Genomic DNA, 24738 nt, shown 5'->3' with positions numbered 1-24738 from the left:
TCCTGCCGGGGGCGGAGAGCCGGTGGGCGCGCCTGGCCAGGGACCGCCCTCCTCTCCGCCGCTTCTCCTCCCCGAGCAACATGGCTGCAGCCGCCGCCGCCTGCTCGCCCGTGAAGGTAAGCGAGGCGCCTCTCTGCTGCTGCTGCCGCCTCTCCCGGCTGGGGACGCAGCTCGGCGGCTCCCTTGGGCTCCCGGGGCACGGGAAGGGGGCGTAGGCGCGCGCGGGGCCTGAGCGCGCGGGCGCGGCGTTGGTGCGGGCCGGGAGTCCTTGGGGATCTCCGTCGGCCTGCACAAGTCGTGCGCCTAGGCGCCTTTGGCGCGCGTAAAGGCGCCTTCTCCAGCGGTGCTGGGGCCCTGGAGCCTGGAGGGTGTGCGCGCGCGCGGAGTCCCCTGGGTGCACTTACCCGGGAGTAAACCCTGCTTGGGCGCGAGGAGTGCCTGGCGACAGGCCGGGCTTTGTGCACAGGCGACGGTGGGTTTGTGCAGACATGCTCGGGGACACTTGGCCAAGTGTCCCTGGCTTTTGTTAAACCGAGGATTTTGCCTTTGGGGTTTTCTTCTTCTTCTTCTTCTTCTTCTTCTGACAGCACAGTGGTTTAGAAACACCGCACACTACAGTATTAAGAATCCCAAAATGAATACCCCCCAGATTTGTGCGGCAAACAAAACAGTTGCCCTGTGAATGCCTCCACCGCCCTTGTTGCTGCCCCAAATGACCATCCAGAGTAATGGATCTGCTGTAGGTGATCTGGAGTCTGAGATACGTGCTGAGTTCTCACCCTCTATTTCTTAATTATTCAGATGAGTTTCCTCTATTAGTCACAGAGGGGTTTTCCACCATGTGCCGCTCAACTATAGCTAATCAACGGCTTTTAGAAATCTGGTGAACTGTAGTGCGTTTAAACACCTATATCATACAATCCTAGAATTGTAGAGTTGAAAGGGACCCCTGAGGATCATCTAGTCCAACCCCCTGCAATGCAGGGATATGCATCTGTCCCATAAGGGGACCGAACCTGCAACCTCGGTGTTATCAGCCCCAAGTTCTAACCAACTGAGCTGTGAGTCACAGAACCTGTTCCTTATACAGGACACCACATTGCTTTTTAGGGCACACTGAAATACTATGAATGGGCTAATTGCATTCCAATCCACGTGATCGATATTCCCTAGTTTGCCATTTCTGAAAGTGATTGTATCTGTTGCTTTGACAAAATGCATGCACTTAGATACACACACAGCAGCCGCTCCTCTTGAGAAGAGCTGTAGAGGTAGAATGTTTCCTATCACAGTGATACCTCGGGTTACATACGCTTCAGGTTACAGACTCCGCTAACCCAGAAATAGGGCTTCAGGTTAAGAACTTTGCTTCAGGATGAGAACAGAAATCGCGTGGCGGCAGTGGGAGACCCCATTAGCTAAAGTGGTGCTTCAGGTTAAGAACGGACCTCCGGAACGAATTAAGTACTTAACCCGAGGTACCACTGTACAGTGAGGAAACAGTGAGATCTTGCTGAATTTGATCTTGTCTCTTTCATGCCTTCATTGTATGTATTATTTTTAACCTGTCTCGAGTTGTTCCTTTTTTAAAAAATTATTCTGTGTGTCCACAAAGTTCGAATGTGTCACACGTAGCTGACAGGAGTTAGGGTTTGTTGAAGCAATAAGTACAAACCGTTTCCGACTTCATGGGAAAACCTTTAAAGTCATTCAGGCTTGTGATAGGTGATTCCGCCAGGGGGTGGGATCAGGGTGAAACCTTGCCTTTCCTCCTGACCTCCAAGCTCAGAGAGAAGGGCTAGTCGCTGTTCTGCTGCACATGAGAATCCCAGTTCTCTCTGAAAAGCTGGCAGGAGGGATCTCCCCTGGAACTGCACTGGGCTTCCAAGACTTTTCCCTAGTCTTCATTCTGAATGTAAAATTACAGTGGTACCTTGGGTTACATATGCTTCAGGTTACATACGCTTCAGGTTACAGACTCCGCTAACCCAGAAATAGTGCTTCAGGTTAAGAACTTTGCTTCAGGATGAGAACAGAAATCGTGCTCCAGCAGTACAACAGCAGCAAGAGGCCCCATTAGAGTTAAGTGTGGTGTGTACAGATTCCAACCATAGGTTCTGCCATGTCCAAGGGATCTTAATCCCCAGCTGTTGCACCTGGCAAACCTACCTGAAAAGGAGACAATGGAACTTACTTCAAAGCAATATGCACAGGATCATTTAACACAAAATGACATTTGAAAGGGGAGGAGGCTAGAAGTCTTGGCAGATATTATCCTACATGCCGTGGCCATACAGAGGAAAGAGATTGAAAAAATAAAAAAGTAAAGTACAGTGGTACCTTGGGTTACATACGCTTCAGGTTACATACGCTTCAGGTTACAGACTCCGCTAACCCAGAAATAGTGCTTCAGGTTAAGAACTTTGCTTCAGGATGAGAACAGAAATCGTGCTCCAGCAGTGCAACAGCAGCAAGAGGCCCCCTTAGCTAAAGTGGTGCTTCAGGTTAAGAACAGTTTCAGGTTAAGTACGGACCTCCGGAACGAATTAAGTACTTAACCCGAGGTACCACTGCAGGAAGAAAATTGGCGGAGGCGGGGGATATTCCTGAAGTCACATTGGCTGGCACTCATGAACAGTGTTCGAAATTCAGCAGGCGCATTTTGCACCGGGCTATTGGCCACTTGCGGCCAAGAGGGAATGCCAGGATGGTATCTACCATCTGGAGGTACATGCCTAGGTATCCTTGGAGCTTGACTGCTTTCACACACTAATGACACACATCCTTTAGAATTCTATCCGTTGTATTTTATCTGCCCAATCAGAATGGTTTTCTGGAACCAAAATGCATTTTTTCTGGAACCAAAATGCATTAGCAGAAGTAATGAAGAAAGTTATAGCGAATTTTTTGTTGCTTGTCTTCACTTCTCCCACCCCAATGCCCTGTTCAAAGTTGTGAAGAATATTCTTACGTTATGAATGGCCTGTGTCACCATTAAGAAAAAGAGGCCAATACAGTGGTACCTCGGGTTACATATGCTTTGGGTTACAGACTCCGTTAACCCAGAAATATTACCTCGGGTTAAGAACTTTGTTTCAGGATGAGAACAGAAATAGTGCTCTGGCAGCGCGGCAGCAGCAGGAGGCCCCATTAGCTAAAGTGGTGCTTCAGGTTATGAACAGTTTCAGGTTAAGAACGGACCCCCGGAACGAATTAAGTACTTAACCCGAGGTACCACTGTATATATGTGGACTGTCCCTGGGCCAGGTGACATTTCTTCTTTAAGTTCTCAGATCTCTCAACCCAGCTCAAGGTTGACATCTGAAACTATCCAGATGTTCAACTGAGAATCAGCCACAGTGAGTCCATCTTTCGAAAAATAAGATTTTAGAGCCGTCTTGCCCCAAAGTGGCAACTAGACATTCCGTTTTGGTGACTGTAACCTTGGTTTAAGGAGCCATTTGGCACCTAGCGTATATATATGAGTTCCTAACACTGTACCCAGGTAATAATAATAATAATAATAATAATAATAATAATAATAATAATTTATTATTTATACCCTGCCCATCTGGCTGGGTTTCCCCAGCTACTTTGGGCGGCTTCCAACAAAAGATTAAAAATACATTATAACATCGGTCATTAAAAACTTCCCTAAGCAGGGCTGCCTTCAGACATCTTCTAAAAGTCAGATAGTTGCTTATTTCTTTAACATCTGATAGAAGGGTGTTCCACAGGCCGGGTGCCACTACTGAGGAGGCCCTTGGCCTGGTTCCCTGTAACTTTGCTTCTCGCAATGAGGGAACCGCCAGAAGGCCATCGGCGCTGGACCTCTGTGTCTGGGCTGAACGATGGGGGTGGAGAAGCTCCTTCAGGTATATTGGACTATTGTAAAGCTCCTGACATCTGACAGGAGGCAGGTGCCACCACCAAGAAGGCCCTCTGCCTGGTTGCCTGTGACTTCGCTTCTCGCAATGAGGGAACCGCCAGAAGGCCCTCGGCGCTGGACCTCAGTGTCTGGGCACAACAATGGGGGTGGAGCCATTCCACTGAGTGAAGGTATCTTCACTTGTGAGCACAAGTGGCCAATAATCAGGTGCAAAATGTGCCTGGCTCCTGGCTAATTTCAAACACTGGCCAGTAGGATAGAGTTGCAGCTGTAGCTTCCCTGCAATGGAGTTGCTACCACTTTGGTAGGGGGGCGGTACTGGCTAGGTGGTGGTGAGATAACGGCTGTGCAGGTGCCCTGATAGAGCTTATCCGGTGTTTCTGCGTGGGGCATCCGCACAACTCTGGCCTCTCTGCTGCATCACCCCTCCCCACCTGAGAAGTGGCGAAGACCCCCACTGACGGGAGGCAATTGCTACAGTGGTCAAGTTGCTCCTCTTCTTTTCCCTTCCTTCATCTCAAGCACTTATCTTCCCTCTGGCCAGTCTTCAGCACAACGTTGTTGTTGTTTAGTCGTTTAGTTGTGTCCGACTCTTCGTGACCCCATGGACCAGAGCACGCCAGGCATTCCTGTCTTCCACTGCCTCCCGCAGTTTAGTCAAACTCATGTTGGTAGCTTCGAGAACACTGTCCAACCACCTCATCCTCTGTCGTCCCCTTCTCCTTGTGCCCTCCAACTTTCCCAACATCAGGGAAGACCCAGGGAGTCTTCTCTTCTCATGAGGTGGCCAAAGTACTGGAGCCTCAGCTTCAGGATCTGATTTCCTTCAGAATGGATAGGTTTGATCTCCTTGCAGTCCATGGGACTATCAAGAGTCTCCTCCAGCACCATAATTCAAAAGCATCAATTCTTCGGCGATCAGCCTTCTTGATGGTCCAGCTCTCACTTCTGTACATCACAACGTTAGGCTCATTTAATCCCATTGACTTCAACTGGCTTAACAGTACGAACTCGGTGCTGCCTACAGTCTCAGAAAACTTGAGGCCTGTGCATTTTATCCTTGCCTGATGAAAGCCTCTCTCCTTTTTGCATAGGTGTAACATTCATTACTAAGCAGTTGGAGCGAGGGCATAGATTGCTTTTGCAGCAAAATGGGATCCAGCTGATCATAGCAGAACATAATGTAATTGAAACCCAAAAGCAGCCAAACTCAGAAGCCCAAATTGATAGCTCTGGCTCTTGCATAATAGCAAGGGTTGCCAGATAAACTTCAAGATCCGTTCCAGCTCTATAATTCTATGTGGAAGGGATTTGGTTGCCGGCTGGGTTTTTGTAACGTGGAATGGTAGCTTCAGTTGCGTGACACGGGAACCTTTTGATGGTAACATTCAGGCAATATTGTTCCAGCCTTCTTTGATGCTTTTACGCAGGGTGGATTTGATTTACCGTATTTTTCGCTCTATAGGGTGCACCGGACCATAGAGCGCACCTAGGTTTTTTTTTGGGGGGGGGGGAATAAAGAAAAAAAAAATTCCAGCCCCAAAGAGCAAAGAAGCCAAGACAGCGAGCGGGATCCATCCCGCTGGCTGTCTTGGCTTCCTCTTTAGCCACGCACAACCTCTCCAGCTGGGAGAGGCTGCGTGCGGCTTTGGCAGAAGCCAAGACAGCGAGCGGGATGGATCCCGCTCGCTGTCTTGGCTTCATTTTTAGCTGCGGGGCTGGGGCGGGGGAAGCCCAAGCTTCCCCCGACCCCAGCTCCCAGAACGGGTCCGGGAGCGGGGGCGAGATTGCGTGCAACCTCGCCTTTGCTCCCGGAGCTTACTGTTATCCGCAAGCCTTCTGAGCCCAGCAGGAACTCCCGCCGGGCTCCGAAGGCTTGCGGATATCTGCCCAAAGCCCGGGGTGCGCATCGGTGCGCTCCCCGGGCTTTGGGCTGCAGGCTGCTATCGGCAAGCCTTGGGAGCCCGGCGGGAACTCCCGCCGCGCTCCGAAGGCTTGCGGACAGCTTCCTGAAGCCTGGAGAGCGAGAGGGGTCGGTGCGCACCAACCCCTCTTGCTCTCCAGGCTTCAGCGAAAGCCTGCATTTGCTCCATAGGACGCACACACATTTCCCCTTCATTTTTGGAGGGGAAAGGGTGCATCCTATAGAGTGAAAAATACAGTAAATCAAATTGATTTAAATCACTAGTCAGTAAGACTTGTTTTAAATCTTTTTTTTTTTACAGAAAGACTCATTCTTGCTGGTATAATCTTAACATTTACAGCCGGATGAAGGTTTCATTTTTGGAATAATACATTTTCAGAGTAGTTTTTACAGTTATATCAAAAATTACTGATTTGGTTATACTATTAGAAATGCAAAGACAGGGAATTATGAAATTATTGTTTGTATTTGGAGAACTTTTCTGCTGTACTTTATTGGAAGGAGAAAAATAATCATTTCCTTAATAACAATTTAAACAATTTATTTAACTGAAACAATAACGTTATAGCATATGTATCCATGTTTGTTAACTGAGGTGGTTAAATGCTTTTTTAAAAAACAACAACAACAACAACCTTAGACTGATGAAAAACTTAAAACAAATCCTTATTTCCTGGTGAGTAGCCTTTGGACTATAATGTAACTTAAATAGAAAAATATATTTAGAAAGATTTCCCCTCCAAAAGCATTTTATTTTAAAAATCCAATTTAAATTTAAACATATCCAATTTTTTAGATTTTTTTTTTTTAAGCATTGATGTTTATCCACCCTGCTTTTAGGAGCACACTGGAAATTGCAAATCTGTCTTCACTTATGTTGCACCCAGTCTGCCTGCACTACCACTTCCATGCCACAAGATGGCAGCAAATCAGAAAGAATATGTGTTTCTGTTTGCTGGTCCTTGGCAGGTTCTTCCAAGCTATGGCATGAATTTCAACCAGAGCTTTGGACTGATAACAAGAACCACATAGCCTAATGAAATAAATGTTCCTATTATAATTGAAAGTGAAGCAAGATCTTTTTAAATAAAAAAGAGGTCCGTCTTAAAGAAGTGGGCATGGGATGGAGTATTTTATGTCTGTTGCTGTTTATTTATTGTAAGTATCTGACAACACACATATTTATCCCCTGCAATGGTTTAATCCAGTGGTTTTCAAGCTGCATCTCAGGAAATATCGGGGTTCCTCAAAATCTCCCAGTTATTTATTTTTAAAATAACATGCTTTTGGAGGAAAAAAATTTTTAAAGCTAGTTGTTGTTGTTGAGTTGTTTAGTCGTGTCCGACTCTTTGTGACCCCATGGACCAGAGCACGCCAGGCACTCCTGTCTTCCACTGCCTCCCGCAGTTTGGTCAGACTCATGCTGGTAGCTTCGAGAACACTATCCAACCATCTCGTCCTCTGTCATCCCCTTCTCCTTGTGCCCTCCATCTTTCCCAACATCAGGGTCTTTTCTAGGGAGTCTTCTCTTCTCATGAGGTGGCCAAAGTCTTGGAGCCTCAGCTTCAGGATCTGCTCAGGGCTGATTTCCTTCAGAATGGACAGGTTTGATCTTCTTGCAGTCCATGGGACTCTCAAGAGTCTCCTCCAGCACCACAATTCAGAAGCATCCATTCTTCGGCGATCTGCCTTCTTTATGGTCCAGTTCTCACTTCCATACATCACTACTGGGAAAACCATAGCTTTAACTATACAAACCTTTGTCGGCAAGGTGATGTCTCTGCTTTTTAAGATAGTTTTCTATTTAAGTTCCTAAGTGAAACCAGCATCAATAGCCAAGCTTGCTTAAGAGACAACTCATTCGATGCTCTTAAACTTTACCTGAGGTGGTTATTTTAAGGCAGGTCCAACAGGCCTGACATGTATCTTTTGCAAATTCTGGGAATTTCCTCCCAGAAATTCCTGCAATGTGGGGATTCCACGGTAGACAAATTGATGTGGAAAGAGTTCTCTGCAAGTAGAAAGCTATTAGATGTTTAAAGCCACCCCTACGGTGCTTTAATTTTTGATAGTTACAGGGGAACTTCATTTTTTGACTTTACAGTGGTACCTTGGTTCTCAAACACCTTGGTACTCAAACAACTTGGAACCCAAACACTGCAAACCCAGAAGTAACTTCCAGTTTGCAAACTTTTTTCGGAAGTCAAACATGCTCCGTTTTGAGTGACACACTTCCGTTTTGAGTGTTATGCTGAGGTCTGTCTGTTCTTGCTATTTATTTTGCGTATTTGTGGCTTTTTTTTTTGTTTTTGTGAGTGTGGGACCCAGTTCAGCTACGATTTTTTTTTTAAATATAATTTTTATTACTTTTTACACATGTCTTCCAAACATTACATCCCATCTTAGAAAACATAACAGACCTTTGGCTATCATCGCCTAGGACTTCCATCAACCTCGACTGGTGGTTTTCTAACTTCCTTTCTAATTTTGCATTTTATTTTAATAGTTATTGCTATGAAATCCAAATCCTAAACAAACTCCTTCTTAGTCCTCTTTCGCAATAATTCATATAGTTCTCCTTACAAAACGTCTTGTAACCCTACAAACGATGTCAATTGATTACAATTGTCTTTCAGATATATCGTGAATTTCTTTCAGTTCAGCTACTGATTGATTGATTGTGTGACTGCAGTACATTGTTTGTTGCTTTCATTTTGTTAGATAGTAAATTTCATGTTACATTGCTGTTTTAGGGGTTGTTTTTAAAAGTCTGAAACGGGTTAATCCATCTTGCATGACTTTCTATGGGAAAGCGCGTCTTGGTTTTGGAACGGACTTCGGGAACGGATTAAGTTTGAGAACCAAGGGACCACTGTACTGGAGTTGTTCTACTCGCTTAGGGAAGACTTAAGCCTTATTACCTAGAGCATGAATAGGCAACCTAAGGCCCGAGGGTCGGATCCGCCCCAGTCACCTTCTAAATCCGGCCCGCCGACACCTGAGAATCACTGGCCTGCAAGCGCTCCAGTTGGAGAACCGCCTTCACCAAAGGTGTCATGGACTTGTCAGTGTTTGTTAAAAAACAGAAAAGGGTTCTGACCTCCCTTTGTTGCCTCAGCCTGGTCCTCGGACCCTTGTTGGCATAAAAGAGTCCACGAGAAAAGTATCCTTGCAGAGTACGTTCTGCTTTTATTCTTAAAAGCCTTTCTGCAAAAGCAACTGACCAACTGTACACACATCAACACTACCAGCTTTCACTAACCAACAACCAACCCCAACAACAAACTAACATTTCTCACTCTATATATACAACCCGGTGCAGGCTGCTGACTCATGCTGACCCAGCTTTTTAAGCATTAAAGAAACAGCGGCCAATTTTTAGCTGTGACAGGACTTTGAAAACACTCGAACTCAGGACGCAAGAGAGAAATGTGCCAAGAGGAAGGCACGTTTGACAAACCCTCACCGGGATCAACTCCCGCCCGGAAACCAATGTCCCCACCGTGGAAGGATGTGAGGATCCAGAATTGGCCGCCACAGTCACTTACGGACACATTGTGAAGATCACATTCATGGAAGACAATCTTACTGGAACAAACATCAGCTGTGCTCTAGGAACCAATCTGCTCACTTAGGGCAAAAGTGAGACCTGTCTGGCTTCACCAGTGCCCGGCACAAACTGAGTGCCTATTTCATGCCTCAGAATCCTCTACAGTGGCAAAAATGACAGAATGACTAACAGAGACAACAGAGACTTTGAAAAAGATTGGGAACCATTCATATTATATTTGCAGAAACAAAGAAAGGCAATAGACTTGATGGCAGGATTTAAATAAAATCCACATTATTAGCATCAAAAAATCTTTGGAAGATAGTGAAATAAGATGATGTATTTAATTTTATTTTTATGTTTTTAAGGTTTGATGCTGTGTTATTAATAACTTTTTCTGTTGAGAGATAGCAGAGCGGGTGAAAATAGAAACAAACCAGAAACGCAAGTTGGGGGAAGTCTTGGAGGGGAGGGAGGAATATATAGTAAACATTAAGAATTTGAGATGTATGTAATGAACGAAAATGAAAAATGAATTAAAACAACATTTTTTAAAAAGAATCCTCTACAGTGGCAAGAGTTCTAGGACATGGCTGGGCAAACTAAGGCCCGGGGGCCGGATCCGGCCCAATCGCCTTCTCAGTCCGTCCCGCAGTCGGTCCAGGAATCAGCATGTTTTTACATGAGTAGAATGTGTCCTTTTATTTAAAATGCACCTCTGGGTTATTTGTAGGGCATAGGAATTCGTTCCCCCCCCAAATATATATATATAGTCTGGCCCCCCACAAGGTCTGAGGGACAGGGGACCGGCCCCCTCCTGAAAATGTTTGCTGACCCCTGACCTAGAGCCAATTACCAAGGCTGGGGGCGGGGAATGGGGAGGTTGGTTGGTTTTCCGTAGGTCCCATTCATACCTATTTGCTGTTCTCATCTGGTTGAGGCGGAAAGCCCCGGATTGGCACACTGGCTGCCCTCTGCAGAAGGAGGAAATGTGTGTGGGTGGCAGAGTTTTCCCTTCCCTATCCCAGCCAGCTGTAAGGAAGCTAACTAGGACTAAAAATAGGGTGATTGGTTTTTTCCATTCCTGACCTTAAAAAACAACAACCCCAGCACAAGAATGGTTTCATTGTTGTAGCAGGGATGCCCAAACCCTGCCTTCTTGAGGAATCATCCTCCCTGGGTCTGGCAGTTCATTTGAATGACCTAAACTGGTTCGGTCACAAGTTGTCAGGCTCCATCCTAAAGTGACGCTATCTGCCCGCAAGCCGTGTCCTAACCATGTGCTCACCAGACACCTTAAAATCATCACCCGCTCTTGCTGCATCCCAGCAAACATCTTCATTTGACCACCAACATCCTACTAAACTTCAAGCCACATTGGACTTCTGCAAGGTCATCATCTCTTCACAAAGCCCTCCAGATGGTGTGTTTTTTCCCCAAATAATATTTATTATTTTCAGTAAATAAGCATAATACAAAAGAATTAACAGTAACAAAAACAAAAAATAAAACAGAAAAAAGATAGAAAAAAGGGAAAAAATAAGAACATACAATACAGCATAATGCCACTTAATTAATTACAATTAAGTACCATCCATCTTCATAAACATAGTATTTGACTTCCTTGAGTCTCTTCCGTCTGAATTTCTTAGTAATTATCTGTAGCAGTTTCCAATATCAGTATTTCAAAAAACCAAATCACAGTCATAATCATATTTTCTTATTTATAAATTTAATCCCATTTTAATCCTAAGCCTAATTGATTCTTTCAAGTGATTACATATCTTTAATATTACAATATTTATTCAAAGAGTCTTTAAATTTCTTCCAATCTTCTTGATGTTCCTCTTCTTTCTGGTCGTGGATTCTCCTGGTGAGATCAGCCAGCTCCATAAATTCTATCATCTTCATCTGCCATTCTTCAATTGTTGGTAGTTCTTGTGTTTTCCATTTTTGGGCTAGTAAAATCCGTGCAGCAGTTGTGGCATACAAAAATACTTTTACTTCTTTTTTGGGCAGTTCCAACACCTGGTTTTGCAGCCTTCGTTCACCTCTGTCCCAGGCAGAGTGCCCAGTGGTCAAGGATGGTGGAAGTCCCACAGGTTTCCTGTCGCTGGCACGGGGATTTCTGCAGGAATCAGGGTGGATAAAAATCAATGATTTTTTTAAAAAATAAAAATAAAAATTGGGTATTTTTTATTTACATTGGATTTTTAAAATAAAATGCTTTTGGAGGGGAAATCTTTCTAAATATAGTTTCCTATTTAAGTTAAATTATAGTCCAAAGACTTATTCATCAGGAATAAGGATTTGTTTTATGTTTTTCATGTGTGCTAAAAAAAATTGTTTAACCACATCAGTTAACAAACATGGATACATATGCTATAGTGTTATTGTTTCAGTTAAATAAATTGTTTAAATTGTTATTAAGAAAATGGTTGTTTTTCTCCTTCCAATAAAGTACAGCAGAAAGTTTTCTCATGTCATTTTATATTACAAAAATAGCATAATGTGGAAAAATATCTACAACGTATGTTTCATTATTAGTCGTCAGTGTATTAGTTCTTGGTTCATGAATTGGTTTAAACAAGGAGGAGGAGGAGGAAGAAGGAGAAGGAGAAGGGGGGAGAGGCGAGGGGGGGTGGCAAGTGGGGTGGGGGGCGGGTGACAACCAAACACTATTGTGGTGTAGCATTTAGTAATAGTTTCAATTGTCTTCCAAACTAATGTGTGTTTCTTGTGTGCAAGATTGGAATTATCGGAGGGACCGGTCTGGATGACCCAGACATATTAGAAGGACGAACAGAAAAATACGTCGATACGCCTTATGGAAAGGTAGGTACCAATAACTTTGGGGATAATTGGCTTTTTAAATTTATTTTTAATTTGGTATTGTATTAATGTGGCTTTTATTGGATTGTTATAAATGAAAATAAATAAATAAATAAGAATCTCTCCCCCCCCCCTTAATCATGCCTAAATAGCAGTTAAGATTGTTTAAAATTCACTGTTGGCATTCTGTAATGTGTTGTCTTCCATTCCCTGTCTTGCGTTATTTCTGTTTTTAACTCTAGCCATCAGATGCTCTGATTTTGGGGAAGATAAAAAATGTGGACTGTGTGCTTCTAGCCAGGTAAGAATTCCTTAAGCATCACTTATATTTCTCTTCTACTGAAAAGTTAAGGTTTGCCGTAAATGTATTAAATCAAGGCATCTAACCTGCTAAAGATGCACATTATATGCCAAGAATTATCTCCAGCATTTCAGTAAATTATAATTGGTTTATAGTTCTTGATTGAGTTCTCTACCTTAAAAATTGTTCCTTTTCCTTTAGAACTTCCAAGTTCAGTTAATTGTGTTGGACGATACATATGCTTGCTGAAAACTTAACTGTTTCAGCTGGCCTGTGCAGACACATTATTTTGTTTCATCTGTACTTCAGTTTGTTTTATTGTTTTTAACGGATTTTTAAATGTTTTTAATATGTTTTTATTCTTTTTTAAATTGTGGAGTTTTGTTTTTAATAACAGAAGTTTTTGCTGCCCTGTAAGGAAGGTTGGGATATAAATTGAACAGATAGGTGCAAATTAAATGTAAACTTTCCTGAGAGTTTGGGGCAGAAGAATACAGAGACATAAAAAATGATAAAATCTACCAGTCCTAAAAACCTTAAAATCCCAGGCCTTGAATCCCAGGGCTGCTGATTTAAACCAGAAACTATATGTAGAAAGGGAAAGGGAAAGGGCCCCTGGACGGTCAAGTCCAGTCAAAGGCGACTATGGGGTTATGGCGCTCATCTCGCTTTCAGGCCGAGGTAGCTGACGTTTGTCCACAGACAGCTTTCCGGGTCGTGTAGCCAGCAGGACTAAACTGCTTCTGCACATGGAGGACCATGACGAAAACCAGAGCATACGGAAACTCCGTTTACCTTCCCACCACAGCGGTACCTATTTATCTACCTGCACTGGTGTGCTTTTGACCTACTAGGTTGGCAGAAGCTGAGACAGAGCAATGGGAGCTCATTCTGTTATGGGAATTCGAACCGCCAACCTTCCGGTGGTTTAGATCACAGCGCCACCCGCTCCCTTGATTTAATATAAGCAGCCTGTATAATATAAGCAGCTTCTAACAAATCACCTGAAACAGACAAAAAAACCCACTTCGAAAACAAAAGAAAATCAATGAATGAGATCTAGAACTATTCTACATGGAAGGACTAATGGATAGGTAAAAAAGGTAATGGACCCCTGGACAGTTAAGTCCAGTCAAAGGCGACTATGGCGTTGCGGCGCTCATCTCGCTTTCAGGCCAAGGGAGCCGACGTTTGTCCACAGACAGCTTTCGTGTGGCCAGCAGAACTAAACCACTTCTGGCGCAATAGGACACCATGACGGAAACCAGAGTGCACGGAAACACCGTTTATCTTCCCAACGCAGCAGTACCTAATTATCTACTTACACTGGTGTGCTTTCCAACTGCTAAGTTGGCAGGAGCTGGGATAGAGCAACGGGAGCTCACCCTGTCGTGGGGATTTGAACCGCCAACCTTCCGATCAGCAAGCCCAAGAGGCTCAGTGGTTTAGACCACGGCGCCACCTGCTCCCTTAGAAACTATATGTACTAAACCCTCATAGCTTCTGGCACACAAGGTGTATGACATTTGTCCCTGAGATTGGAAAGCAAATTGAAGCCTCTGGATTGGCCAGATCTATTGGTCCTGATCCCCAGCTACTCTCCTCACACCATTCTTACAGAAGTAAATTGCTTTTAAAGAGGTGGTGGAACAGAATAAAACCACGGTTTGGTGAATTCACTCCTAACCGCAACATGAAAAACATTTTTCCCTGAGTTGTTTGCTTCCCCCAACCCCGTCTCGAATTTTAGCTTTGCTGTTTTTCCCCTCCCCTCTTTCTCTACGTAGGCATGGAAGGCATCACACCATCATTCCGACACATGTCAATTACCGTGCCAATCTGTGGGCTCTGAAGGAAGAGGGCTGCACTCATCTGCTGGTGACCACAGCCTGTGGTTCTTTGAGAGAAGAGATTCAGCCTGGAGACGTTGTCATAATAGATCAGTTCATAGACAGGTAAAAAAGATGGAGATCTTATATGAGGAGCTGGGCTGGGCAATCATTGAATTAGATATTGGGCTGGAGCAGAAACTTGATTCCCAAAGCATCCCTGCTTTTCATATATGGATGATATTAATGGGGTGGTGAGGGGTTGTAATGAACATACCGATTTGTGAATCTGGAACCAAAGACCACACTACACATACTTGATTCAGGGGAAACCTAAGTGCATAGCTGTCAACTTACAGATTTGAAAATAAGGGACCAGCAGCCTCAAAAATAAGGGATCGGCAGCCAAAATAAGGGATTATCCAAGCACAGGTATGTTCAACTTCTGAGCCCCTCCGAGCCAAAGGCAGAAAGCCCAGCCAGCAGCCAAACAAAGCCTTAAGGAAAACCACCGTCACCTCTCCGCTGGGAAGCGCTGAGCAAAGACAAGTCCCCAGGCAACACAGCCGATTTGATCAGCACAAGGCATGCAAGCTCCACCCCCCAGTCATTCTTCTTATTGGGTTAGCAACTCAGCCAAGCAACACAGTTGGAGCCTCCCTCCTCCCTGGCCAGCAGGGAGGGTGGGAGAGGAGCTGCTTTCTTTGAAACCCGGGAAATTTAAGGGACATCATCAATAAGGAACAGCAGCGGGACACGGTGCTGGGATAAGGGACTGTCCCGCCAAATAAGGGACACTTGACAGCTATGCCTAAATGTGGGAATGTTTAGGAATGTAGGAGAATGTTCAGGAATGTAGGACAGGTGGCCCATGGGGGTTGTTTAACTGGCCCACGAGCCGCCCCCGAACCAAGGCACCTGCTCAGCGAGTTCCTACGCGCTGTGCTAAACTGGCACAGCGCAGGGACTTGCTTCCGCGGCACCGAAAATCGCATCTGCGCAGACATCAGAATTCGCAGGGGCACAGATGCAGACGCCGGAAATTGCAGGTGCCAGACTCCAGGAATCTCTGCTGGAGTAAACCAGCCCAGGCGAGGTAAATCTTGCTGACCCCTGCTCTACTGATCTTCTGTCTGCTCGCAAGATGGAAAAAAGAGCCGAGTGGGTGGCATTGATACTACGGTGACTGAACCTGCTGACCTTTCCTTGCCAATCAGGTGTTTTTTAAAATTTCTAATCAATGTTTTTCCCCACCCACAGGACCACCAAAAGGCATCTCACCTTTTATGATGGGAGCTGTCCCGGCCTCCCGGGAGTCTGCCACATCCCTATGGCAGAACCTTTCTGCGCCAAAACTAGAGAGGTTTGTGGATCTTCACTTATTGAGTCCGTCGTCTGTGGCCGGAATCTCAACAGCCTGTACATCAGCAGAAAGTGCTTATGAATGCATAGGAAGGGGTGAAAAAGAAATACGTTGCTGGTTTTCCTTTCTGGCTTCATCCCCTCCTGTTTCATTTAATGTTGTTATGGGGTGGGGTGGGGTTGCCACTTGATAAATGCTGAGCCACTTCCCTGTCCTTCCTGCAGATTACATTATTATTATTATTATTATTATTATTATTATTATTAGAAAAATAATTTAAAAATTACAAAAGTACACAGAGTGATATAAGATGCAAAGAGGGGGAAACAAGAAATAGTACCCATATCATCATCATCAAACCATTTATTGGCATCACATCCAAACATCCATTCGAAAGCACGTCTAAGTGCAAGTAGATAAATAGGTACTGCTCTGGTGGGAAGGTACATAAACAGCGTTTCCGTGCGCTGCTCTGGTTTCTGTGTCCCGTTGTGCCATAAGTGGTTTAGTCCTGCTGACCACATGACCTGGAAAAACTGCGGACAAACGCTGGCTCCCTCAGCCTGAAAGCGAGATGAGCGCCGCAACCCCAGAGTCGTCTGCGACTGGACTTAACTGTCAGGGGTCCTTTACCTTTTAGGTAAAGGTAAAAGGACCCCTGACCATTAGGTCCAGTCGTGGCCGACTCTGGGGTTGCGGCACTCATCTCACTTTATTGGCCGAGGGAGCCGGCGTACAGCTTCCGGGTCATGTGGCCAGCATGACTAAGCCACTTCTGGCAAACCAGAGCAGCGCACGGAAACACCGTTTACCTTCCCACCAGAGCGGTACCTATTTATCTACTTGCACTTTGACGTGCTTTCGAACTGCTAGGTTGGCAGGAGCAGGGACCGAGCAACAGGAGCTCACCCTGTGGCGGGGATTCGAACCGCCGACATTCTGATAGGCAAGTCCTAGGTTTAACCCACAGCGCCACCCGCGTCCCTCCCTTTACCTTTTACCAACATAGATTTTAAGAAGACTGCTAAACTAAATTTGGGGGCGCTGGGCGGATCTTTGCACCCCAGTGGCTCATATGCTAAAGACGGTCCTGTCTCTATGTGTCCAGGTCCTTATGGATGTGGCCAAGAAGCTTGGCATCAAGTCCCACTCCAAAGGGACCATGATCACCATCGAAGGGCCACGTTTCAGTTCCCGAGCCGAGAGCCTCATGTTTCGCAGCTGGGGAGGCGACGTCATCAACATGACCACGGTCCCCGAAGTGGTTCTTGCCAGGGAAGCTGGTCTCTGCTATGCAAGCATTGCCATGGCCACAGACTACGACTGCTGGAAGGAACACGAAGAAACCGTGAGTGACAGCTGCTTCTCGCTTTTGGGTTTGGTTGCCAAGCGGGGGTCCTTAGGTAGCTAAAATGGCGCAGAAGGGGGGAGGTGCTGGCAGGTTTGTGGGGACACCCCAGTTTTACGGAGGTATGAAATATATACAGAAGAGACCCCCCCCCCCTTTTTGGCAGAGATGAATTTTTTACTACAGTTTTAAATCTTTACATATAAATTCCAGATTTCAAATTTGTTACACATTTCTCTTTAAACTTTGACTTCCCGCCTTTCCTTCCACGCTGTTCTTAATCCCATCCTATTTACATACTGCATTCTGAGAAAATTTCACCTACGACATATTCTTCTGTTTCATTTTTAAAAAAATATTTCAAATCCTGCTTGCGATTTCATCTGATCATGGCATTTTTTCAGATATTCCCAAAAGGACTTCCATTCTTCCAGGAATAGTCCCTCAGTCAGTTTCATATTTTTGCTGTTAGTTTCACCAGTTTTGCAAAGCCCATTAGCTTTAAAATCCATTCTTCTTTCATTTGTGTTTCGTCTTCTTCCCAGTTCTGCTTATTTTCTTTCTTTCCTTTCACCACTAAAAATCAACATAGTTGCCCCCTAGAGCCAGTGTGGTGTGGTTAAGAGCGGTAGTCTCGTAATCTGGTGAACTGGGTTCGTTTCCCCGCTCCTCCACATGCAGCTGCTGGGTGACCTTGGGCTAGTCACACTTCTCTGAAGTCTCTCAGCCTCACTCACCTCACAGAGTGTTTGTTGTGGGGGAGGAAGAGAAAGGAGATTGTTAGCCGCTTTGAGACCCTTCGGGTAGTGATAAAGCGGGATATCAAATCCAAACTCTCTTCTGTTTTCATGGGGAGGAGTATTTTGGGGAAACATGGAGGAAGATTTCTCATTTCCCCCTGTGTATCTTTTAGCAGTACAGTGGTACCTTGGAAGTCGAGCGGAATCTGTTCTGGAATTCCGTTCAACTTCCAAAACATTCGGAAACCAAGGCACAGCTTCCGATTGGCTGCAGGAAGCCCCTGCAGCCAATCGGAAGCCGTGGAAGTCACGTCAGATGTTTGGGTTCCAAAGAACGTTCAAAAACCAGAACAATCACTTCCAGTTTTTGATCATTCGGGAGCCAAAACATTCGAGTTCAAAGGCGTTTGGCTTCCCAGGTTCCACTGTAATGCATTTGATATACCATGAAGTTTTCAAGCATCACGTTTTCTCTCTTCCTTTCCCCTTCCTCTCAACAGTCAGCTGCAAACTCAAATTATTGAATTCAATGCATCACAAAGTTTACCTGAGATCAGGGGTCAGCAAACTTTTTCAGCAGGGGGCCGGTCCCCTGTCCCTCAGACCTTATGGGGGGCCGGACTATATTTGGGGGGGTGGATAAATTCCTATGCCCCACAAATAACCCAGAGATGCATTTTAAATAAAAGCACGCATTCTACTCATGTAAAAACACACTGATTCTCGGACCGTCCGCAGGCCAGATTGAGAAGGCGATTGGGCTGGTTCTTAGTTTGCCTACACATGCCTGAGACATTTAAATATTGTTTTAAACTTCTCCAGTATGCAATCCTATACATATCAACTCATAAGTATATGGGTGGGGTGGGTGTGTTTTTTTAATTCAGTGGAATTTGCTTTCATTGTTGTTGTACTTCCAGGTTTCGGTGGATAAAGTGTTGAAGACATTGAAAGAAAACGCCAATAAAGCAACGAGCTTGCTGCTGACTACTATACCCCTGATCGGTTCCATGGACTGGGCAGAAACCCAGCAGAACTTGAAAGTAATATATCTTTAATTCCTCCCAATATCTTTGTGTCTGAACTCTTTAAACGTGTTTCAAAAGTTAGTGCGTAGCGAAAGGAGAGCAACAGATGTATGGGTATGCTTAATGTGTGTTTGAAAACTAAAAACCAGCAAATTAAAAAAAGTCTAGCTGGACAAAAAGGCCCAAAAGAAAGCTGCAAAATTTCAAATCAGGAAAGGAAAACAGAATGCTGAGTTGAAGTCCGTTTTTCCTTTGCCTGACATTTTTACCGGCGCCGGAAGCTCGTGATAGATAGACCAAGAGATTGCATTCGGCAGAAGAGACGCTGACCCAGAGAAGTTATTCTCCTCTAACCTATTGCTGTGGATGCCGCTGCAGAAATAATAATAATAATAATAATAATAATAATAATAATAATAATAATAATAATAATTTATTTGTACCCCGCCCATCTGGCTGGGTTTCCCCAGCCACTCTGGGCTACTTCCAACAAAGATTAAGAATACATTAGAATGTCACACATTAAAAACTTCCCTGAACAGGGCTGCCTTTAGATGTCTTCTAAATGTCAGGTAGTTGTTTTTTTCTTTGACATCTGGTGGGAGGGCGTTCCACAGGGCGGGTGCCACCACCGAGAAGGCCCTCTGCCTGGTTCCCTGTAGCTTTGCTTCTCGCAGTGAGGGAACCACCAGAAGGTCCTTGGAGCTGGACCTCCGTGTCCAAGCTGGACGATGGGGGTGGAGACACTCTTTCAGGTCTACTGGGCCGAGGCCGTTTAGGGCTTTAAAGGTCAGCACCAACACCTTGAATTGTGCTCAGAAACGTACTGGGAGCCAATGTAAGTCTTTCAAGACTGGTGTTATGTGGTCTTGGGGGCCGGTCCCAGTCACCAGTCTAGCTGCCGCATTCTGGATTAGTTGTAGTTTCTGGGTCACCTTCAAAGGTAGCCCCATGTAGAGCACATTGCAGTAGTCCAAGCGGGAGATAACCAGAGCATATACATGGGAAACAGGCAAAACTATATTAAAACACGTTACCTTTGTTCCACGTAAATGTGTCCTTTCTAGGTTGCTTTATATGTAATATCTTTGTATGGGCAATATAGAATAATATAAATTAAGCATCCAAAGATAGAGGAAAACTGAATATATATGTGTGTGTGTAGAGTTGATTAACTCTGGATAAATCTAGAATTGCTCATTTTCACTGGGAGAAGAGGAGGGTGAGACCTGGGAGGACACGCCTTTCACTGTAAGAAATTAGAAAATGCAATTTTGTTGTTGTTTCGTCGTTTACTTATGTCCGCCTCTTCGTGACCCTCTGGACCAGAGCACGCCAGGCACTCCTGTCTTCCACTGCCTCCCGCAGTTTGGTCAAACTCATGCTGGTACCTTCAAGAACACTATCCAACCATCTCATCCTCTGTCGTCCCCTTCTCCTTGTACCCTCCATCTTTCCTAACACCAGGGTCTTTTCAAGGGAGTCTTCTCTTCTCATGAGGTGGCCAAAGTCTTGGAGCCTCAGCTTCACGATCTGTCCTTCCAGTGAGCACTCAGGGCTGATTTCCTTAAGAATGGATAGGTTTCCTTTTCTTGCAGTCCATGGGACTCTCAAGAGTCTCCTCCAGTACCATAATTCAAAAGCATCAATTCTTCGGCAGTCAGCCTTCTTTATGTTCCAGCTTTATGGTCCATGCAATTAGCATGGCAAATTTATACATTATGAACTTCCTTTGCCTTTAGTGGGAAGGAATTCTGCAGCTCCCAAGAAATGGCATTTGATACAGAGAAAATGTGTCCTGCCTTCTAGATGTAGAACAAAAAACTGAGTATGTAGTAAACTAACACCTAAAGCCCAAATAAATCCCTTGGGACTGAGGATCTTCTGTGTGAGTGTGGGTTGAGGTCCATAAAGGTCCCTGGTGACTTGAACTTTTAAAAGTGGTAAAAAATGCCAGCTTCATTATTGTGACTCTAAATCCTAAAATTACTTCCATGACTTGATTTACCTTTTAACCAATATTTTGCTCCTTTACAATTCAAGGGAACTCGTTTATTTTGCCTTGGAATAAAATTTTTGGGGAAGTTAGCTGTCCAAAATTTAGAACAAGTTTGTATAAAGCATTTATACCTTTGAACAATTAAACTGTATTGAAAAGTAATCCTCTATTTTCTTTTTCTTTTTTCATTTTTGTGTTTCAGAATACTCTGCAGCTGTCAGTTATGCTACCAAAACATTAAAAGCATGGCAAGATGCTCTGAAGCTGGTTTGAGAAGATGCATCTTTTGAGAACATGGCAATGCCCTCAAATTATATGGTTAAAATACGCAGCATTTTCATTCTATCTGCTAATACTTTTCGTTTCGGCACAAAACGTGTAGAGGTTAAGGAGGGGAACATGCCCACCAGACTGGGAATTTAATTAATTGCGGGAACTGACAACCACCCAATAGGAATTATTAGCAAACTTTTAATAATCTTGTTTATAGACATGGAACAAGAAAATAAGATGTCATGGTATGCAGTTCTGACAAGTTGTTGGCTCATCACCCATCTCAAAGATGTCAAGGCAAAGGCGAGATGACAGCATATACTCTTAACTACTCCAAATAGGGAGGAAAACAACCCAGAAACCAAAACCCAAAATCTTGTAAATCAGTTGAATTGATATGTCTTTGTTCAGTGGCATTTTTTAAAATGCAAAGAAACGGTTTTTTTGAACTGTGGTTTTTTTGTGTTTTTTATATTTTTTAAAGACCTTTTCAGACTTTTTAAATATAAATTTATTTACGTTTTTACAAAAGTGGTTGCCTTCTAGATGGGAGCGTTTGAATGGTATCTGAAGAATGTGCTGCTAACCCCCCATTCACCCGGTGCTGACAGCAGGTCATGGAATAACTCTGTTAGACATTCTAGTGCAGACCACCAGCAACATGCTGCCGCTGCTCTCTGCGCATGCTCCATGTCCCAAGTATTCTCACTTCAACCGGAAGTCCTTCCAACCCTTCTCAGCTGTTCTCTTCTACAGTGGTACCTCTGGTTGCAAACGGGTTCCGTTCTGGAGGCCCGTTCGCAACCTGAAAAGAGTACAACCTGAAGCACCGTATCTGCGCAGCTGCGCAACGTGATTTGGCACTTCTTCACCTGTGCAAAGCATGATTTAGCGCTTCTGCGCATGCGCGAGCGGTGAAACCCGGAAGTAACCCTTTCCGGTACTTCCGGGTCACCGCAGGACGCAACCTGAAAAGATGTACCATATTTTTTTGCTCTATAAGACTCACTTCTTCCCTCCTAAAAAGTAAGGGGAAATGTGTGTGCGTCTTATGGAGCGAATGCAGGCTGTTCAGCTATCACAGAAGCCAGAACAGCAAGAGGGATTGCTGCTTTCACTGCACAGCAATCCCTCTTGCTGTTCTGGCTTCTGAATATTTTTTTTCTTGTTTTCCTCCTCCAAAAACTAGGTACGCCTTATAGGGCGAAAAATACGGTAGCCTGACGCATCCGTAACATGAGGTATGACTGTACTCAGGTCAGCAAAAACGCTGCGTTCCAGGGACCTTGGTGGGGGCCTCCTGTTTGATGCCCCCCTGCGAGGGGCCAGAGTTGAAGTGAGCATGTTGCGCCATGGCTGAGCATGCGGAAAGAGTCACATTGGTTAGCCGCCAAGGGTGGCGCCACGAGAGAAGGGAAGGGTATGCTGGCTTCTAAGGGGACCATTGGGATTGCACAGGCGTCGCGTTTGGGAAGACGTTGGCCTGCGCTAAGAGAATTCTGTACCAAACCATTTCACCTGCCTTACTGTGTTGTGACGATCTGCTCTATTCCTCCGAAGAATGCGTTGGCTCCATTCCGGTTCGTTAGAGTGGCGTCGGTGAATGTACGCGATAACGCACAGATAATATCCCTGCGGTTTATTTCTACACTGTGTTTGTTTTAATGCCCACACTTGCCTTTAAGAAAAAGAATGTGCTTCTTCTATCTAATAAAACCAAACATCTAATAAAACCAAACGTAACCTCCTGTGTGTAAGCGAGACTTCGGGGGGGGGGGCGTTAGAAAGAATTCAAACTGAATGGTTTTTCATGTGCAAGTGAGAGGTCAGATAAATGAAGAGATTTCACCCACCATAAAAAAAATGTGGACTATGGCTGCTTTAAGATGATGGCAACTTGGATACTATGGCGACACCAAAGAAAATACCAGCCATATTAAAAGGACCCCTGACCATTAGGTCCAGTCGTGACCAACTCTGGGGTTGCGGTGCTCATCTCGCTCTATAGGCCATGGGAGCCGGCGTTTGTCCGCAGACAGCTTCCGGGTCATGTGGCCAGCATGACTAAGCCGCTTCTGGAGAACCAGAGCAGCGCACAGAAACGCCGTTTACCTTCCCGCCAGAGCGGTACCTATTCATCTACTTGCACTTTGATGTGCTTTCGAACTGCTAGGTTGGCAGGAGCAGGGACTGAGCAACAGGAGCTCACCCCGTTGCGGGGATTCGAACCGCCGACCTTCTGATCAGCAAGTCCTAGGCTCTGTGGTTTAACCCACAGCGCCACCCGCGTCCCTACCAGCCATATTACTGGGCGGTAAAAAAATGGCTTGTTTTGCTTTGCCAAGCACATTTCCTACAGATAGTTTTAACACTTTATACCAACATGGCATATTTTGGAGCAGGGATAGAATCACAGGATTGCGGAGTTGGAAGGAGTCGATCCAGTCCAACCCCATGCAATAATAATAATATAAATACTTTTGTTATTTATATCCCGCCCATCTGGCTGGGTTTCCCCAGCCATTCTGTGTGGCTACGGACAGAACACTTAAAACAGAACAAAACTTCAAATATTAAAAACTTCCCTAAACAGGGCAGCCTTCAGATGCCTTCTCAAAGTCAGATAGTTTTCTGTTTCCTTGACATCTGATGGGAGGGCGTTCCACAGGGTGGGTGCCACCACCGAGAAGGCCCTCTGCCTTGTTCCCAGTAACTTCACTTCTTGCAGGGAGGGAACCGCCAGAAGGCCCTCGGCACTGGACCTCTGTGTCTGGGCTGGACAATGGGGGAGGAGACGCTTCTTCAGGTCTACTCAGCCGAAGCAGCTGTCTCCTACAGGGATCAAATGCAGGAATAGGCAGCTGTCTCCTACAGGGATCGAACCTGCAAGCTTGGTGTTATCAGCACCATGCTCTAACCACCTGAGCTATTCAGGATGAGGAACCTTTTTTCTCTCCTTGTGAGCAGCTTACCTTGTGAGCAGCTTTCTGAGGGGCCATGTAGCAGAGGTGGCTGTAATTATATGCAAAAGTATATTTGACCTCCAGGCCTGAGGCTTCCTGACCACGTCCTACGCCCACCAAATTTTCAGCTTATATTTACAGATTTATTTATTTTTTTCTTGGAAATAAAGAACACATAGCTCTTTAAAATCCAGTTCATAAATGTTAGAATGGATGCCTGTCTTTGTGGCGAAAGTTATTCAATTAGTATTCTAATTGCTCTGAGACAAAAAAAACCCACAACAACACCCCACCCTGCTTTCATCACAACACCTAGGAACTGCTACCGCTGTTTCTGTTGCTCACCAACCTTGCCTACCCCCGCCAAACCCCAACCCGCCATTCCCTCACATCTTCAATCCCCCCCACAGCTTCTCCAAGGTCCCATATCCTCACAGCCCCTTCAAGCTCCACATCCACTCAGCTCCTCCAAGATCCCCATAACCTTCCAGCTCCTCCAAGTGCCCCCCTCCAGTATCCTTACAGCACATGTGTACCTTTATTCAGGCCTCTTTTATTCGTTTAAACCTTCATTTTGAAACCTGCCTTCTCCTTTGGCCCTCTGCCCTTCCCTGCCTTCATGCAAATCCAAGGGGCGTGGTGTGGCACTACGAATCTTCCAATGAGGCCTGTTCGACGACAGTCTTGTGTTTCTACGTA

At 45.0% G+C, this 24738-nt stretch overlaps 1 protein-coding gene across 1 annotated transcript; it reads left to right on the top strand.

The window, feature by feature from the left end:
* Positions 1-22825, top strand: MTAP (methylthioadenosine phosphorylase). The gene is made up of 8 exons (XM_083593980.1): positions 1-116; positions 12112-12198; positions 12438-12496; positions 14284-14451; positions 15586-15688; positions 16797-17036; positions 18697-18819; positions 21006-22825. The coding sequence occupies exons 1-8, from the start codon at positions 81-83 to the stop codon at positions 21042-21044; spliced, it is 855 nt and encodes a 284-aa protein (XP_083450106.1). The 5' UTR covers positions 1-80; the 3' UTR covers positions 21045-22825.
* Positions 22826-24738: the final 1913 nt, after the last annotated feature.

The sequence above is a fragment of the Podarcis filfolensis genome, assembly GCF_964270895.1.
Source record: "Podarcis filfolensis genome assembly, chromosome: 17".
Classification (NCBI taxonomy): domain Eukaryota; kingdom Metazoa; phylum Chordata; class Lepidosauria; order Squamata; family Lacertidae; genus Podarcis; species Podarcis filfolensis.
Note: the sequence above shows the minus strand (reverse complement) of the source record. Positions and strands in the feature narration are given on the sequence as shown.

What these genes read in the sequence shown, in the direction of transcription:
- MTAP (XM_083593980.1), top strand. Translation starts at nt 81, where the DNA reads ATGGCTGCAGCCGCCGCCGCCTGCTCGCCCGTGAAG. An exon ending in TCTGCGCCAAAACTAGAGAG is followed by an intron (nt 15,689 to 16,796) that starts GTTTGTGGATCT and finishes CTATGTGTCCAG; the next exon opens with GTCCTTATGGATGTGGCCAA. An exon ending in AAACCCAGCAGAACTTGAAA is followed by an intron (nt 18,820 to 21,005) that starts GTAATATATCTT and finishes TTTGTGTTTCAG; the next exon opens with AATACTCTGCAGCTGTCAGT.